Consider the following 17,053-nt stretch of genomic DNA (forward strand, 5'->3'; position numbering starts at 1 on the left):
TGTCCAATGGGAGATACACAGTCCCTGAGTAGAAGGAGAACTTGCCTGGTCTAACGAGGGAGACCGGGCCTCTGTGCTGGAGGAGGCCCCTGTCTGATGGCGGAGGCTCTGTCTCTGAGTTGAGAGGCCCTGGCTCGTCTGCGGGGGGGGACATTGTGCTAAGCTAAGGGAAGCCCCTGTCTAGTGGAGAAGACATGCCGCTGAGCTAGAGATGGACCCTGAAGTTTCCCTTCGGGCATCTCTATCTAAGTGAAAGGCTCAGCCCTGCCCTCCAAGAGCTTTCCATCTGTTGTAGGGACAAGCTGCAGGCACTGGAGACACAGAATGGGGACAGACTGCACTGCAGGGATTAGCACAGGAGACAGGATGGAAACAATTAATAGATGGATCCAGGCAGCCAGAGGCCCAGGAATGTGGGGTGGGGGAACAGAAGGGGGAGTGGCCCTTACACTGGGAGTCAGGAAACCCCAAGAAACTTCTGGCCTTACCCCAGCCTCTGCAGGTGAACTTGGGTGAGTCCCTGCCACCGGTACAATGAGGGCACCTGTGTAGCTTGGGCCAGGCCCAGGTCGATCTTGGACAGGGCAGCTCATGGAGGGAAGGAAGGAGACTGGGGCAGCTACCTGATATGAAGGCCTGGTGTCACACCTCCCTGCTTCAAATCCTGGCTGAGTGCACCGTGTATGTGACAAGAGACTAAGGACAGGAAGCAGGCCGGGGACGCGAAGAAGGGGGAATTCCACAGCCCCAGTCCCACCTACCCTGCCTGGACTGTTTGTCCCAAGAAAACAGCTCCAGGCCCCACCCAGGAGCTAAGGAATTAGCCCGCTTGGCTCTGGCCATGCCCTGAGGTCAGGCCCAGATCTCCCAAGACAGAGGCCCTGGCCCTGCTGCTACAGGAACAGAAGGGGACTCGGCCCAGAGCAGCCCCACGGCCATCTTTCCCGACCAGCCCACCCTGGCAAGCAGCTGGCTCCTCTGATGTCTCTTCTTAGAAAGGCCTTTCCTCCCCCCTCCCACACACCTTCTGTGTAACTTCCATCTCTCATCTTTCTCTGTTGGTGGTGAAGAGCGTCACACATGTCAGAACAGAAGCATTCCTGGCTGTCACCTTGGCTGCCCCTGCTGATGATGGTCCTGAAGTCCAGAGCTAGGGACTTACCCAGTGTTATGCGCCCTTCAGTTTAGCAGACTTGCACGGGTCTAGGAGCCAGGAAGAGCCTGGGGAGGTCATCACTTCTGTCCTTGTCTCCATGCCCCTGCTGTGCCCCTGTTAGGAATTCCTTTTCCTTCCCACCCAGTCTCTCCAGGTCTTCCCAGTCCTCAGACCCCACCTCTGCCCACCTCCAGGAAGCTGCCCAGCAGCCGGCCTGCTCAGCTTTCCCCTTGTCTTGAGGTCTTAGACGGAGCCCTAACATTTGGGTATCTGATCACACATTCATCTGTATGTCCACGCATTCGGTCCCTCATTCATTCTTTAAACTTTGGTTGAGTGCTTGCTGTGCCCCCGGCTCTGGAAATCCAGCAGGTGACACAACAGACAAAAATCCCTGCTCTCAATGAAGGTGGCATTGCGGCGGGGTGGCCAAAAAATGGCCAAATGAGTCAAACGTGTAGTATGTTAGGTGAAGTGCTGTGCAGAAAGGTAAACTAAGGATGGGAGAGCAGGGGAGGGGATGCTGCCCCCTGTTGGGGACACAGAAGGGAAGACAAAGGCCTGGGTTGCTTGGAAAGAGCTTATAGCAGGACAGGATGGGGAAGGCTGGGTGGAAAGAAAGAAGAAGAGGTCAATAGGAAGGACAGAAGGCATGAAGCGGAATGGGATGGCATGAGCCAAACAGAATCAGATAGGGTGGGATGGAATAGAAGGGTGTGCAATAGAATTCTGAACAGAATAGAAAGGAAAGAAACACAATCGAATAAAATGCAATCTAACTCGATGGAATAGAATGAAACGGAATTTCAAAAATAAAATAGAATTCGGTGGAAATGAGTCAGAGGGAATAGGAAAGAACCGAATGTAACAGAATAACATGGAATGGGATGGGATGGAAGGAAAGGAACAGTTTCAGCTGAACAGGGCGCGAGGGAACAGAAGTGAATGGCATGGCTGCCCACTCTGACCTTCTCCCCATTCACCCCACAGTCTTCCCTGGCGTGCTGCTGCGAACCCTGCGCCACCCCATCTTCCTGCTGGTGGTCCTGTCCCAGGTGTGCTTGTCGTCCATGGCGGCGGGCATGGCCACCTTCCTGCCCAAGTTCCTGGAGCGCCAGTTTTCCGTCACAGCGTCCTATGCCAACGTGCTCATTGGCTGTCTCTCCTTCCCCTCGGCCATCTTGGGCATCATAGTGGGGGGCATCCTGGTCAAGCGCCTCCATCTGGGCCCCTTGCACTGCAGTGTCCTTTGCCTGCTGGGGACACTGTCCTGCCTACTTCTCAGCCTGCCCCTCTTCTTCATGGGCTGCCCTACTCACCAGATTGCAGGCATCATCCACCAGCCTGGGTGAGTATGAGAGAGAGAGAGAGAGAGAGCGGGTGAGTGTGAGCAAAAGCATGGAAGAGGGTGGAACGGGGAAGGGGGCGGCCCAGACAAGGCCAAGTCAGTGGGGTACCTCAAATCTCGCCTCCCCCATAGCCCTGTCTCATCCCCTCCCCATTGTGAGCAGCTGGCACTTGCCTCTCCATTGAAGATGCCAGGCAGCAGGGCAAGGGGCAGGGATGGAAGGAACTTCACCTGTAGGACAGCTCTGGTTTGGGGAGGGAGGGAGGCTCGGTCAGGGCAAAGCCCCTGTGGGCACAGCATCTCCAGAGTGAGCAAGCCCTGAGAGCCACTGGAGGTGGGGTGAGTCGCAGGGGCTGAGCCCAGCTCAGCCTAAGGAAGGAGGGAGCAGGCTCTCCATCCCTAGGGGAGAAGCAGGGACCGGGAGGCCCTTATCAGGGACACTGCAGGGAGGACTTGTGCTCTGGGAAGAGACTGGCCTGGAGATTTCGGAGATGCTTGGTTTGTAGAGCCTGAGAGCTAAATTCTGTTGTGCCCTAACCCTAAAATTCCAGAATTATTTTTCCACCTGTGTAGGGCAGCGCCTGCCTCCACCCCCCAGGAGGAAAGCCTCTGATGCTTATCTCCCTTCCCTTGCCCACACCTCCCACCCCCACACATACCTTCTCCCCTTGGGAGCATCTTGGAAAGGATGTGGGAAGTTACGTTGAGGCCTCTTCTCCAGAATGATTTCATTTTTCCTGGGAACTGCTCCAGGCTTAGGCTGGCCCGGCACTCAGCTAGAATTCCCCAGCTTTCTGCGTTCCTGCCTCTCTGCAGGCCTCTTGGGTGCCAGCTTTCTGCACCTAGGGCTCCTTCTGTGGGAGAGGGGTGGGGATGGAGGTGGGCTCATGTTCCAGAAACGCTCAGCCCTGGCCCTCTCTGTCCCAGGTCCCACCTCACGGACCTCTCCGCATCTCCTTTCCCCCTTCCCTCCTTCCTTCCCTTCTCCTTTTCTCCTTCTTTCAAACAGGGAGGCATCTCTGCTGGCCAGGGCGGGCCCTTCTGTGTGCAGAGCCCTGGTCTCGGCGCAGCAGGAGGGCTTTGGCCGGGTCGTAGGTCTGAGGATGAAGCCAGGGCCTTGAACTAGTTTTGGGGATAAAAAGTAAATGGCTATGTTACCACCAATTTTCAGAAAGTCAGCCTATATACCACATGCCCTATTTCTCTTTTCTCCCCCGCTCTCACCTTGACCCTGACATCTCTTTTCACCCAGGTTCGCATCTGTATTCTTGCAATTACTCACTGAACTTTGGGTTCCATTTCATTGAAGATGCCTTTCAGGACCAGTGGAACAAATTGAGCAGAATTTCTCACGTTCTGGTCCCACTAACAATACCGATAGCTGCCGAGAGCAGAGGTCTGCCCCTCACCTGGTGCCCTGCCCAGCTCTTCTCATATTCCTCATTGGACCCTCACGGGATCTCTGAGAGAGGGTCCTGCCATCATCTCCATCCCACAGATGAGGACAGGGTGGCTCAGAAAGGTGAAGTCACGCAGCCAGGGTCACCTGGAGCCAGGGCTCTCCCTGCAGCAGCAAGGGGCTGAGGATGAGCCCCAGGTCTCACCTGCTCATCCTTCCAGCTGCAGGCAGGAGGGCTCTGAGAAGGGCCGTACCCTGGACAAGAGGTACCCGGTGCCGCTCCTGATAGGCCCTCTGCTCAGACAGTGCCAGCCTGTTCCCCCTCCTGTGGGACACAGTGTCAGACCCACACCTGACAGGTGAAAGGAGGCAAGGCCTGCGCTGGCCCGTGGTCTTTCTCCCTGCTCAGATGGAGACCCCACCTCAGGGAGGGAGCAAGCTCACCTTTGTTCCACCTCCCCACCCCCGACTCTGGCTACAGGCTGTTTCAGCTGCTGCCCTGGCTGCCTCCCCAGGCCCTGCTGACTCTCCTCTCTGGAACTGAGATTTCACAGAGTTAGCCAGGCCGGCCGCTCCGCCTGGGCCCTGCCCACACCCATCCCAGGCCTACAGCACCTCTAGCCGCCCCCTCTGGCCTCCTGCTCTGCATCTGGGCCATTGGCTCCTTGGCAGATTTTCTCCCTTCAGGCTGTGAAGCCAAGTCACATTCTAAGTCCCAGGGCACCTCTGCCCCTCCCAGGGTGACCTAGCACTGGGACTTAGCCTCTCTTCTGATCTCCTGCCCCACCTTGCCCGGGCTGACTAGGGTAGGGGCTCTCCTGGGATTTGGAGGGCAGGATCTCAGAAGGAAGGCAGGTGGGACAAAAACGTTCCCTAGACACAGTGACAGGGTAGTGACAGTGATCAAGAGGTCACAAAACTGAAGATGATGGGGTGAGGGACCGCCAGCCGAGGTGACAGACAGAGAAGCTGAGGCCCAGAGAGAGGCAGGAGCAGGTCAGAGACCCCACAGCTAGTCAGGTATCTTGAGTTCCACACACATAGCTCAAATTTCCCCAGGAAAAACCAGTAATCCAACTATATCGAGGAAAAAGGCACTTTTTACTTGAGACTAGTTTCTGGGAGGGATTTATCTTATAATCCTTAAAGAAGGGCCACTGAAGAGCAGAGATGGTCAAGAAGCAGTTCAAACAGCCATAGGCTGGTGGGGCAGGAAGAGGTCTGAGAGGCCTCTGGTCCAGGCTCTGCTCCCCCTCTCTCCCATCGAGAGGGAGGTCCCCTGAAGCTTCCAGCCCATCTTCCTGCTTGCTCATGTCCATTGCAAGGAGCTCACGGCCTCCATGTCCTAGAGCAGCCCGGACAGTGCAAAGCCTGTATGGGGTGGGAACTGCTGGCCCCTGCACTTTCGGATGGGGAGCCAGGCTGGGGGCTGAGGTGCATCGGCTCATGGCCAGAGGGAGGCAGAGCCAAGCCTACCCTTCTGGCCTTCTCTCCCGGCAGTGCCCAGCGGGGGCTGGAGCTCTTTCCAGGCTGCATGGTGCCCTGCTCCTGCCCCACGGACGACTTTAATCCCGTCTGCGACGCCAGCACCCATGTGGAGTTCCTCACGCCCTGCCACGCAGGCTGTGCCAACCGGGTGGTCCGGGAGGCTTCGGACAAAAGCCAGGTGGGTCAGGCCTCCGGATGCTCCATCTGCCTCTCATGGGCTCTGCCCTTCCCTGTCACTGTGTGCCTGTCACACTCTCCCACTCTGAACATCCACACTCTCTGGCTCTCTGTCTGCCTGTCTCCTTCTGCTGGCAGATATAGAATGTTATTCTCTCAATAAGCTTTCATCGCCAGCTTGGGCCCAGGCACGTGCCAGTGCCCAGAACACAGAGGTGAACAGGTCTGGCCCCAGCTGTCTATACAGGAGAGATGTGAAGGGAAAGAGCTCAGGAATCCCAGGGGCACTGCTGGGCAGGAGAAGTGGTCCCCACAAATACAGATGAGGATGGAAGGAGATATAGCTCACCTGGGAGGGTTCCAGAAGCTTCAAGGGTGAGTAGGCAAACTAGGAAAGGGCTTTCCAGGCAGGAGGAAGAGCAGAAGCAGAGAGTTACAGGGCATACACACACACACACATACACACACACAGAGTCAAATACAGTGTTTCATGAAACTGCAAAGAACTTGCTGCAGTTGAAGCTAGGGTTCGTGGAGGGAAAGTAAGGCCCCGATCAAGAAGGGCCTGGAGTGCGAGACCACAAGGGGGGAGCTTTATGCAGAGAGCATGGAGAGCCTTGGATGACTTTTATGTAGGGGAGTGACAGAGTCAGACCTGGGTTTGATCACGCGGAGGCCATGGTGTGGAGGAAGGTGAGCAGAGTGCAGGCTAGGAGACGGGGGACCAGAGGGGAGGCTGCACAGGGAGCCCATTCAGTCGGCCATCCTCTGGGCCTGGGACCCAGAGCCAGGGGCCCTGACCTCCAGGAACTCTCGGGGTGGGGAAGGGGACAGCGTCGCCAGCAGTCCTGGATTCTGTGTGAACATTAGAGAGGCCACCGAGGCAGGCGGGCTCCTCCTCCCCTGTCTCCTCAGTCCCACTGAGTGACAAATGGGGACAGTACCCAGCCCCCAGGTTGTAAAGCATGTGTGTGGGGGGTTGCAGTGTCAGGCCTGTTGTTATGACAACACCTCCCTCTCTCCAGAGTCCCCCACCTGCTGCTGTGTCCTACTTGGCATCCGCATCTGAGCCTGTAGCTCCTCCAGGGAGAGGCCTGGTCCCCACTGGCTGCTGCAGAGCCAAGCACCTGGCTGCTTGTGCTTCAGAAGTCAGCCAGGCGGCACCTGGGCTGTGTAAACTGTTTACATTCAAATAATTGCTATCCAGCCTTCGGAGCCTCCTATCACTCACTGTCCTCACCTGGTTTGACCTCCCTCAGACCATTCCAGAAGCCTCCAGGCCCCAGTGTCTGAGGCAGAATCCTCCAGGGGACAGTGAACTCCTGTGCACATGGGCTCCTTAGCACTGAGGCCCGGCCATGGCTCAAATCGCAAATCCTGGTTCTGCCCCTAACCGGCTCTGTTACCTCAGGCAAATTAGTCTGTGTCCGCCTCCTGGTCTGTGAAATGGAGGTAATGGTAGTGAGTGCCTACTACCTGCTGGGCACTGTGCTAAATGCTTTCCCCAGACGACGTCATTAAATGGTGAGTGAAGAGCCATGTGACATAATCCATGAAAAACACTTAGTGCCCAGGGAGTTTTAAGCCCTCAGGAATGGCTACTCCTGTTTCTGCCCATTATACGGATGGGAAATGGAGGCCGGAGGAAGGACCAGGCACTGCCCAGAGTCTTAATGCCAGAGCTGGGACTAGAACCCTGAGCTCTGAACTCCCAGCCCTGCCCCCTTTCCGGAGCATCCTCAGAGGTTGTTTTTTGGGGTATAGTACTTGGAGGAGGGTGCAGCTGAGCCCTGCTCAGCACTCAGGAACTCTCACTCTGGCCTAGAAATGTCTCTCGGTGAGCCTGTCTCCTTGGCCGACTGCGAGCTCCTGGGCCCAGGGATGAGTGGGTCTGTGTCCAGCACAGCTGTGCTAAGTAACCTTTTATGAATGAGTAAGTGACCAGGGGAAAGATGGGGAAAGGTAGGTGGCTGGCAGGATCTAGGGCTCAGGGGGTAGGGCTGAAGCAGAGGCAGATGGAGAAGTTGAAAACATTCACAGGAAGAACTTCCTGCCATAGAATCAGACCAGGGAAAATCCTCCAGAGAAAGGCCTAGCTTTTGTGTCCATCCTAGCCTCCCAGAAAAGGAACAGGCAGGGCATTTCTCTTCCAGCAACCTTGCCCTGGCTCATTTCTCCACCTTCCGTTCCTCTAGTGTATCTGCAACCCAGTGAGTCGCTCAGCCTGCAGGTGACGATCCAAATGCTGCGTGCTCAGGACGTCACATACACAGCCCTGGCGCCGCAGCCTTGTCACGCGCAGGAGCTCGGCAGAGCAGTGGGAAGAGCGGGAAAGAGCGCCCGCCCACCCAAGGCTGGATCCTAGGTGGCCTTGCTCTCTGTCTCAAACCAGTACCCTTTTCTCCATCCCACTCCCCTTGCAGCTGCCAGAGCAGATTTGATCTATCATGTCCTTTCTCTCCCAGGCTTAGAATCTTCCCGAGGCTCCCAGCAGTCCACTCAGGGCTTCCCGACCCTTTTCACTTTGGGCAGTATCCGAGGCTGCCAGGACTGGAAGTGAGAGGCCCAGAGGGTTCCAGATGCCCCCGGCCAGCCAGCCAGCCATGCCACACTGGGATCAATCCCTGCACACCTGACTCCCAGCTGAAGCCCGGGGTCCCTGGGGCACACTGGTCAGGAAACTGATATATGGGGAACAAAAGAAAAATCTTCTCTGGCTGGTGTGGCTCTGGACTGAGTGCCAGCCTGCAAATCAAAGGGTCACTGGTTCGATTCCCAGTCAGGGCATATGCCTGAGTTGCGGGCCTGGTCCCCAGTAGTGGGTACATGACAGGCAACCACACACTGATGTTTCTCTCCCTCTCTTTCTCCCTCCCTTCCCCTCTCTCTAAAAATAAATACAATCCTTAAAAAGAAAAAGAGAGCGCGGGGCTTCCTGGCTTGGACGCGCTGGTGTGGGGCACCTGCGGGCACTGTCAGTCTCTAGACCACTGCTGCCAGAGTCTTAGGCTAGAGGTCCCCCAGGCCACCTGGAGGGTGGGCATGCAATCAAACACACCCTCAGCTGGCCTGGGGCATTTCCTGGCAGTTTGGAAAGAGGTCAGCTTTCGTTCATACTTCAGCCCTTCAAGGGGTCCCAGTTTTCTCGGAGCCTCCTGTTAAGATTTTTCACCTCGGCGGGAGGGAGGGCCTGGACTCGTCCTCTGACCCGGAAGCCCCCAAACCTCAGAAGGCTACACTCCATTGCACAAGATTCTCGGGCCGAAGCTGGTTTCAGGAGTCTGCTCATCCTCCTGCGCCCCGGCCTGAGTGCTCAGCATTTTTTACTCTCTGCCAGCTTGTGGGTGCACCCAGGGCCATACGTCCAGTACCTCGTCCAGGATGTTAAGTTGTTGCCAGCAGGATAATTGGCAGGGCACCTGGTCCGCTGTGTCTCTGGCAACAGCAGTCCAGGCTCCTGTCTCTCCACGTCACCCCGGCGCACCCTCGAGCCCCCCCTGCTGCCCTCTGCTGTGCGCACTCCTGCACTCCGCCTCCAGGCGGAGGGGAAGAGTTGTACGTTACCCTGAGATTTTACATTTGTCCCTCCCTCTGCTCATCCCACTCTTCCTCTGGGCAAACTCGTCCTCCTTCCTCGAGAGCCAAGTCCAACAGGCCCCTCCAGTAAAGCCTTCCGTGTCCCTCACCTGCCGAACCAGGCCTCCCGCAGCGCGGACTGCCTCTCTCCATCCTGCGCTTCCGTCTCTCCTCGAGGGTCCACTGTGGAGCCTGACACCCTGGAAGGCCTCAGTGAAGCGGGAAGTGGGGAACGCAGCTGAAAAATCTGAGTTGCTTCCCCAAAACTCTTCCTTGTTTTGATTCTTTGCACATATGGTCAGGAATTTGGAACATCTGACATCACCGGGTAAAAGAATGAGTTTGTGTGTGTGTGTGTGTGTGTGTGAGTGCAGTGTATGTGTCGTGGTGTGTGGGTGTGAGCGTGTGTGAGTGTGTGGTGTGTCTGGTGTGTTTCTGTGTGAGTGTGTATGTGTACACAGGGTAGGGCAAAAGTAGGTTTAGAGTTCAGAGTATACAAAACAGAGTCTGTTCTTGTATTTTTATTTATCAATAATTGTACTCCATACAAACTACCGTAAACGTACCTTTGCCTCACTCTGTATGGTGTGCGTATGTGTGCCTATGGTGTGTGGTGTGTATCTGAATGTACATGTGTATATGGTGTCTGTGTGAGCATGTCGGTGTAAACATCTGAGTGTGCATGAATGTGGTGTCTGTGAGCATGTACATGTAAATGTGTGAGCACACATGTGTAAATGTTTGTGACTGTTGGCGGTGTATGTGTGTGGTGTATGTACAAATGTGTACATATGTGTGCGCCCGTGTATGTGTAAATGTGTGAGTGTGTATGTGTGCAGTGTTGGAGTGATGCTCCTCTGCCCACCTCTTCTCTCCTTTCCACTTCTCTCCCCACAGCCTCAGCGAGGCCCAGCCTGTTTGGGTGCAGACAGCCTGAGTCCAGGCACCTACCTGGATGCTCAGTCACCCTGACTCAGCCAGGGGGTCAGAAGTCCTCCTGTCACCTCTGACTCAGCCAGTTGGTGCCCTCGGGTCTCTCACCAGCCTCCTGGCGTGCCAGGCCCTTGGCTAGCTGCTTGCCCCTGGAGGTTCCTGAAGGCTCTTTTCCCCTCTTCCACCCCAGGTTCTCTACACCAACTGCAGCTGCGTGGTGGGGGGTGGCCCAGTGTCCGCGGGCTCCTGCGACTCAGCCTGCAGCCACCTGGTGCTGCCCTTCATGCTCCTGACCGGCCTGAGTGCAGCCCTGGCCTGTCTCACCCACACGCCCTCCTTCATGCTCATCCTGAGGTGAGAGCAGGGGCGGACCAGAGCTGGGGGACACCAAGAGGCCCTTAGCCACAGGCCGGGCAAGGGGTCCTGAGGGAGGGCTTTGAAGAAGGAGGGTTATGGGTGCGCCCCAAAACAGCCCAGGCTCTCACTGTCCTGCCTCACCCTCACGACAGGCTGCGGAGATGAAGTTTTCTCCCACCGTACAGATAAGAAAACTGAGGCTCAGAGCAAGTCAGGAGCTAACCCCAGGTCACGTAGCAAATGTCAGGTAGCAAGGGGAACGTGCTGGTGCTGGGGCCCAGAGCCCAGGCCCTTACTGGTCCCAGGGAGGGGAGGCTGCACCTAAGGCCTTGCCCTTTCCTCCCAGACACAGGGTCACCTGACTCCCAGCCCCCACCCTATCTGTCTGCATCGGCGCAAGAGGCTCATTCAGAAAACCAAATCCTATCAGTGTCGTCCCTGACGTGATTGCCACTTCTAGCCAACAAGCACTTATTAAGTGCCCACTGTGGACCCAGCCCATGCTGAGCACTGCTTCTTGGCTGAGCAATAGCCAAGATCTTTCTGGCTATCATCCTGAGGGCGCCTGCTGGGACCAACAAATTGTCATCTGAGGCCAAAGTCAGCAGCTCTCAGGGTGGGGGCTGAATAAGGGGACCTCATAGAAGGGATAATTCCCATTTTTCATTATGCTGGGATTATTTTATTCCCTGTTTTCTAGAAAATTAGAATGGGGACGGAGCCCCTTACAAATACTAGAAGACAAGTAGATCCATGCAACAGTCTGGCCACGAGAGAGACAGCAGAGCCAGCAGGTGCCCCCCAGGCGGCCAGCTTAAGGGGCGCGAAGGCAGGCAATACTCTGCACAGACTCTAGCTCCCGACCGCCCACAGTTGTGGGATCTTGGCCAAGTCACTTAACCTGTCCAAGAATCTGTCCGTCTCCTAATTGGTAAAATGGGGCTAATGATATACCCACTTCATGGGGGCAGGGTGGGGGCTGCAGCAGAGAATGACTGAGCCCATAGTCAGCGTTCCACAAACGCCAGCCACCGGCGTCGCCTAGGAGAGGAGCCAATGGTTGTCAGGGGCTCCGGAGCTGTGGCATCACAGTGGATGAGGCCCGTCTGGTGTCCAGCTCCAGGCTTTGTCAAGTATAGGAGGAAGGGGAGACGCTGGTGGAGCCGGGGCGTGGGGAGGGAGGGGAGGCATCTGTGACCAGGAGCACGGGGAGCTCAGCACACGGCCCTGGCGGTCAGTGGCTGTGCCTGGTACACGGGGACCCGGCTCTACAGGCTGATTGGAATGGAGTGTGGAGCCTGAGGCCCTGGCCCCATCCCATTCAAGGAGCTTGAGGCTGGGGGAAGGCTGGCGGGCGGTGGGAGAGAAGGGGCTGGGGGGAGGCCCTTGGGGGCTGGAGCCCCCTCAATCCTCATGCCACCCGTGTTCCTGCTTGTTAGGGGAGTGAAGAAAGAAGACAAGACTTTGGCCGTGGGAATCCAGTTCATGCTCCTGAGAGTTTTGGGTAAAGAGCCTGCTGGGGACCACGGGTCCAGACACCCGCTGTGAGCCGGGCCTGGGGGCGCCAGGCTGAGTGGGACCCAGGTCCCAACCTTGGGGTTCACAGGCCCATGGGGAGGCAGGTCCGACCCAGGTACTGGAAGTGGGTATGTGAGCAGCTAGACAGCCCCTCAGGGAGGCGGCCTCTGATACAGGGGTGAGGGTTGGGCTTGAGGGCCACAGACAGGGGCCAAGAGTTCTCCAGTGGCCCAGAGCCCCCAAGGGGTTGTGTATGCCAGGGAGTGAGGGGGTGGGGGTGTGGGAATGCCAGACCCACTGTATCCTGTCCTCCTCCAGCCTGGATGCCCAGCCCTGTGATCCACGGCAGCGCCATCGACACCACCTGCGTGCACTGGGCGCGGAGTTGTGGGCGTCGGGCCGTCTGCCGCTACTATGACCATGACCTGCTCCGAAACCGGTGAGATATGCAGCGGGGCTGCCAGGGGGCTGTGGGCAGGGTGCTGGAAGTCCTGGAGGGGTCCCGGGCAGGACACCAGCTGGGAGAGGAAGTCCCGCTGGTGACAGGCACTGTATCCAGTGCTGAGCTGATGGAAGAGTTGGGAGTTCATGTGGCTCAAAGACACAGCTGATAACTGGAGAAGCTGGGCCTCGAACCCAAGCTGTCTGATGACAGTCTGTGCAGGAAGTACATCATCACGGCTGAGTGTGGGGAGAGCCAGGGGAGCAGCCCGGCAGTGAGAGAGACAGGAAATTGGGGTGAGGTAGGAAGAAGGCCCCATCTACAACACTGGAGGCCTGTGATCCAGGCCCAGCTCTTTCTCCCTCTTTGTGAGACCTGCCTTTTCTGGGCTCAGTCTTCCCACCTGTACAATGGGAAGCGCATAGGAACCCGAAGGCAGGGAGGCTGCTGGCCCTGGGATGGGTTGGGGGTTTGAGGGGACTTGCTAGCTGGGCTGGAAGCATGGAGCTGGTCACGTGCAGCTCTGAGGGGGGCGTGGTTCCTGTGGGCCAGGATTGTCCAGGGACGACCTGGGGGGAGCAAGAGGAGTTAAACGGGAGACGCAGTGAGTCAGACCAGTGATTTTCAACCTTTTTCATCTCACGGCACATAAACGAATTACTAAAATTTTGCAGCACACCACAAAATATATTTTTTGGCAACCTGACCAAAAAAAAAAAGGTATAACTGTGATTCATTCCCATCAGATGGCTATTGTGACGGCTGTGGCCACTTTTTTAGCTGACAAGCTAAGGAAAAAGAAGTCCGTGCCCCTGACTAATTAGTCACGTATTGCCTGTTTTGAAAATTCTTGCAGCACACTGGTTGAAAATCTCTGAGTCGGACAAACAGGGGAGAATGAACCCTCTTTTTCCTTTGGCAGGGGGGGTGCAATCCAAAGTTGCAATCGTAGGCCCCCGAGCCCTCAGGGGACCTCGAGAGAGGCGGGGCTGGCCCAGGCCACAAGACCGTCAGGCACAGGGCAGGAAGGATGCCCAGGCTTCTGCTCCTCACCCAGGGCTCCTCCTGCACAGTGTGTCCCCCTCTTCCAGGGAAGGGTCGCCCCGGTCCAACTCCAGGGGCTCTCTCACCTCCCCGACCGAGGCTATGGTGACGCAGAGTCCACTGATCTGGGGCCAGAGGCCTCTCCTCCCCTCAGGGCTTCAGTGTCTCTGGCTTGACAGTGTGTGGTGACTGCTGACCCCATTCTGCCCCCAGCCCAAAGACATCCAAGCCCTAGCTGGGCAGGTCTTGAGCCCAAGGGTCCCTTGCTCTTTCCCAGGTTCATTGGACTCCAGTTCTTCTTCAAGACGGGCTCCCTGGTTTGCTTCGCCTTGATTTTGGCTATCCTAAGGCAGCAGGACAAAGAAGAGGGGACCAAGGTGGTGGCATGCCCTGACCCACCGCAGCAGTTGTTAGTGTCGGGACCAGAGAAGAAGCCTGAAGAATTCAGAGTGTGAGCTGTCCCAGGGCCCCACCCTGGCCAAGAGAGGCAGCCACAGCAAGTACCTCCTCTGGGCCCTTAGCCTTGAGATTGGTTGTCAGGAGCCTTGTTTTTCAATTCTGACTCCTCCACTAACTTGCTGTGTGACTTCGGGCAAGTCGCTGACCCTCTCTGGGTCTCTGTTTGCTCATCTGAACCAAGGAGTTACTTGGGGCTTTGCGTGTTGACCACTTCTGAAGCGAGAGGGTCTCCCCTCCTGACCCGAAACCAGGCCTTCCTGGGCAGAGGGACTGCGTATCTTTCCCCCTGGGGCCCTAGGGTATCAAAGTGGACACTAGTAAGCCAGGCTGCCCTGCGTACCAGATCCTACCCTGCTCTGCCACTTGCCTGGAGTGTCCTCTCTGAGCCTCAGCCACCACCTCTGCCAGGTGGACGTGGACTTAACCAGCTTTCAGGCCCCTTCCAGCTGTGGCCATCTGTGCAGTCAGGATGCACTCACGTCTCCTCCCCAGCCAACTCAGCCTGCAGTTGGGGCTGGGACAGCCTCTGTCAAGAAGTGTCCATTTGGCGCCCCCTGGAGGCAGAGACCTGAGCTCTGAGGGGAGCTCCACTGGGGATGGAGGTGGCCTCACCCTCAGGACATCGAGGCGGAGCAGGGCCTTGAGGAAATCTGGTGTGAGGGCCCCACACGGTCTTAGCTCAGTGGGGAGACTCGCTCTTGGACTCAGGAAGTCCCAAACCTTGCCCTCAGGGAGCCACAGTCTGGGCGAGGGACTCCAGTGGAGAGGGGGACCCAGGCCCCTGACTTGGGCGTTTTCCAACTTGGAAGACCAAACGCACCCCGCACACACTGGTACTCTATGCATTGCCGAGACTTCACACATTTGACCTTGACCCCCACCTAAGTCACTGTGACTTTTGTAACTAGAATCCTAATTTCACCGTTTCCTCCTGGGTGCTTCAATCTGGGTCACCCGGGGCTATGTAGATAATGTCTGGTTCTGTGATACCCAAGTTTTGGGGGTAACGTCTGCTCCTCTGTGATGCCTGGGTTGGTATAGGACCTGCTCTTTGTCCTGCCCAGGCCAGTAATGCTGGGAGCAGTCACCCCCAGCTCTGTTGAACTGGTCAGTCTGTGGAATGCTTGGGTCTGAGCAAGACAGGCCTGTGCACGTCAGGCCTTGTCTGATGTTCTGGCCAGGCCTGGTTATCTCCCCTATCTGTTCCTGGCCCGTTCTGTTGCTCTCAGCTCTCTGACCTGGCTGGGGCCTGCTGCTCCAGAGGCGGGAGGCAGGGAGCCATCAGCAGCTGCTTCCCATGCCCTGTGTTCAGCCATGTGCTGACGGCCAGGGGGAAGCTGAGGCCATAGGGGGCGCAAACGGCTGGGGCCCCCTGAGTGCTCCCAGCAGCAGGCCTTGAGGCCCAGTCACGTGAAAGAGGAGGGAAGGGCAGATGTTCTAATTCCCGCTTTTTTCCCACTATTTTTGATACCTTTCAATGTTTAACACGCATCTGAGCCTGCATTTATCAACGCCAAGAATTCCAGTCCTCAACAAGATGAAGGACTTTGTATGTTTATATTCCTTCTCCTTCCCTGTTTCCCAGGTTTGGAGGAAATAATCTGGAATTATAGATACAACTTGTTATTAAATTTGGTCTTGCAGAATGTCTCTCCTATTACAAAAATCCTTTCTTACAGGCTGCATTAGAATTTCCAACAACCACATTATTTCCAATTATTTGGATTTCAGGTTTACTGGATTCACTGCTCACCATTATTTCTCATATATTACATCTTCCTCTACCCGTATATTCTGGCCTCATTTCCATGAGGCTGGGCCACTTCCGCCAGGGATGGTTTCAGCACTGGAATGAGGGCATGAGACTTTCTGAGTCCTCACCTGCCCGAACTGTCATTTAGGTTTCACCAAAGAGGAAACAGTTCAGATAGGCTAAGTAACTTGCCCAGGATCACACAGGAAATAAAGGCATCACCAGGGTTAGGTCCAGATTTTCTGGGAACTGAAGCTTATAGAATTTGGAGAGCCCTCTAAGAAAAAAAATACAGAATGAGGTAAGGAAGTGAATATTTATCGAGAGTGAGAAAAGAAGTCAAAACAACTATATCACACACTTTAGAAAAATATCACAGTTTTTACCAACTGCTATGCGCACCTCTAAAGGACATTTCCCCCCAACAATTGGAAGGATTTTCCACAGACTGGCTTCTGTTTCTGTACATTTCAAGCCTGTTTCTCTCGTTTCTCCTCCATTGTCCACATGCTCCCAGGCCAGGTGGCATAAAACACTTCATGTCACGAGACGGCCACTGCATAGGACACCTTGATGTCACAATTCTGAGTGAGTTGGACAGTGGGTAGGAAGATTCCTAGAAGCCGTTCTGAACATAGAGGTGGCTAGCAGTGACCCCTCTCCGTGCAGAGATGGCCGAGAACCGCATAAATATGTCTGAATTAACCCAAATTAGGCTGAACCCCAACTCAACTCATCCCCCTTAGCCAGACCCCAGATGTGCACAGGGCCTCTCCAGCCCCCTCACATAAAGGGAAGTTGGGACATGAGGGAAGTTGGAGTGAAAAGAATCAGCATGTGGTCAAAGCATCTTACCTTTGCAAGTTTCCCAAGAACATGGCAACATAACCACATGCAGAGGCCCGGATGCTCAAGCAGCATTGGCTTCACACTGAATCTGCCTCTGGGTTGACCTGATATTTGAAGGAGAAGATTAGGTCCTTGTGTTTAAACCCTCGCAGGCTGGTCAGGGCAGGGAAACCCCAGGGCATGGGAGACATGGAGCTGCGAGCCAGGAGTGGAGCAGGTAAGGGAGGAAAGGGCAGAAAGGGAAGGGCCCAGGAAGCAGTCCTCTTCCCTAATGTCGGCCTCTGGCCAATGAGGAGTCACAGGCAATTGTACCTGTGTGCTCACTGTCTTCCCACCCTGCACTTGGGAGCTGGAAGGAGAAGCTATGACATCTCCCTGCTAGACTCTACTCATGGTGATAAAATCCAGCAGAAGACAGGACTGTGACCAGAACGCATACCCAGATGCTTGGCCTGGAGTGCCTCTGGCCTGTAGGCCCACGCTGGCAAGTTGCAGGGCAGGCAGATACCTCTTAGGAGCTGGAGGCCAGGAGCTATGACTGGAGCACAAACAGA

General features: G+C 56.0%; 1 protein-coding gene across 1 annotated transcript in view; it reads left to right on the forward strand.

The window, feature by feature from the left end:
* Window positions 1-15,543, forward strand: part of SLCO2B1 (solute carrier organic anion transporter family member 2B1) — a 58,477-nt gene extending 42,934 nt beyond the window's left edge. The window contains exons 9-14 of the mRNA XM_024572754.3: window positions 2,147-2,504; window positions 5,404-5,569; window positions 10,268-10,431; window positions 11,874-11,938; window positions 12,271-12,391; window positions 13,716-15,543. Coding sequence (XP_024428522.1) covers window positions 2,147-2,504; window positions 5,404-5,569; window positions 10,268-10,431; window positions 11,874-11,938; window positions 12,271-12,391; window positions 13,716-13,893 — 1,052 coding nt within the window. The 3' untranslated portion in view covers window positions 13,894-15,543. The remainder of the gene's footprint in view (window positions 1-2,146; window positions 2,505-5,403; window positions 5,570-10,267; window positions 10,432-11,873; window positions 11,939-12,270; window positions 12,392-13,715) is intronic.
* The last annotated feature ends 1,510 nt before the right edge of the window (window positions 15,544-17,053 follow it).

The sequence above is a fragment of the Desmodus rotundus genome, chromosome 5, assembly GCF_022682495.2.
Source record: "Desmodus rotundus isolate HL8 chromosome 5, HLdesRot8A.1, whole genome shotgun sequence".
NCBI lineage: Eukaryota > Metazoa > Chordata > Mammalia > Chiroptera > Phyllostomidae > Desmodus > Desmodus rotundus.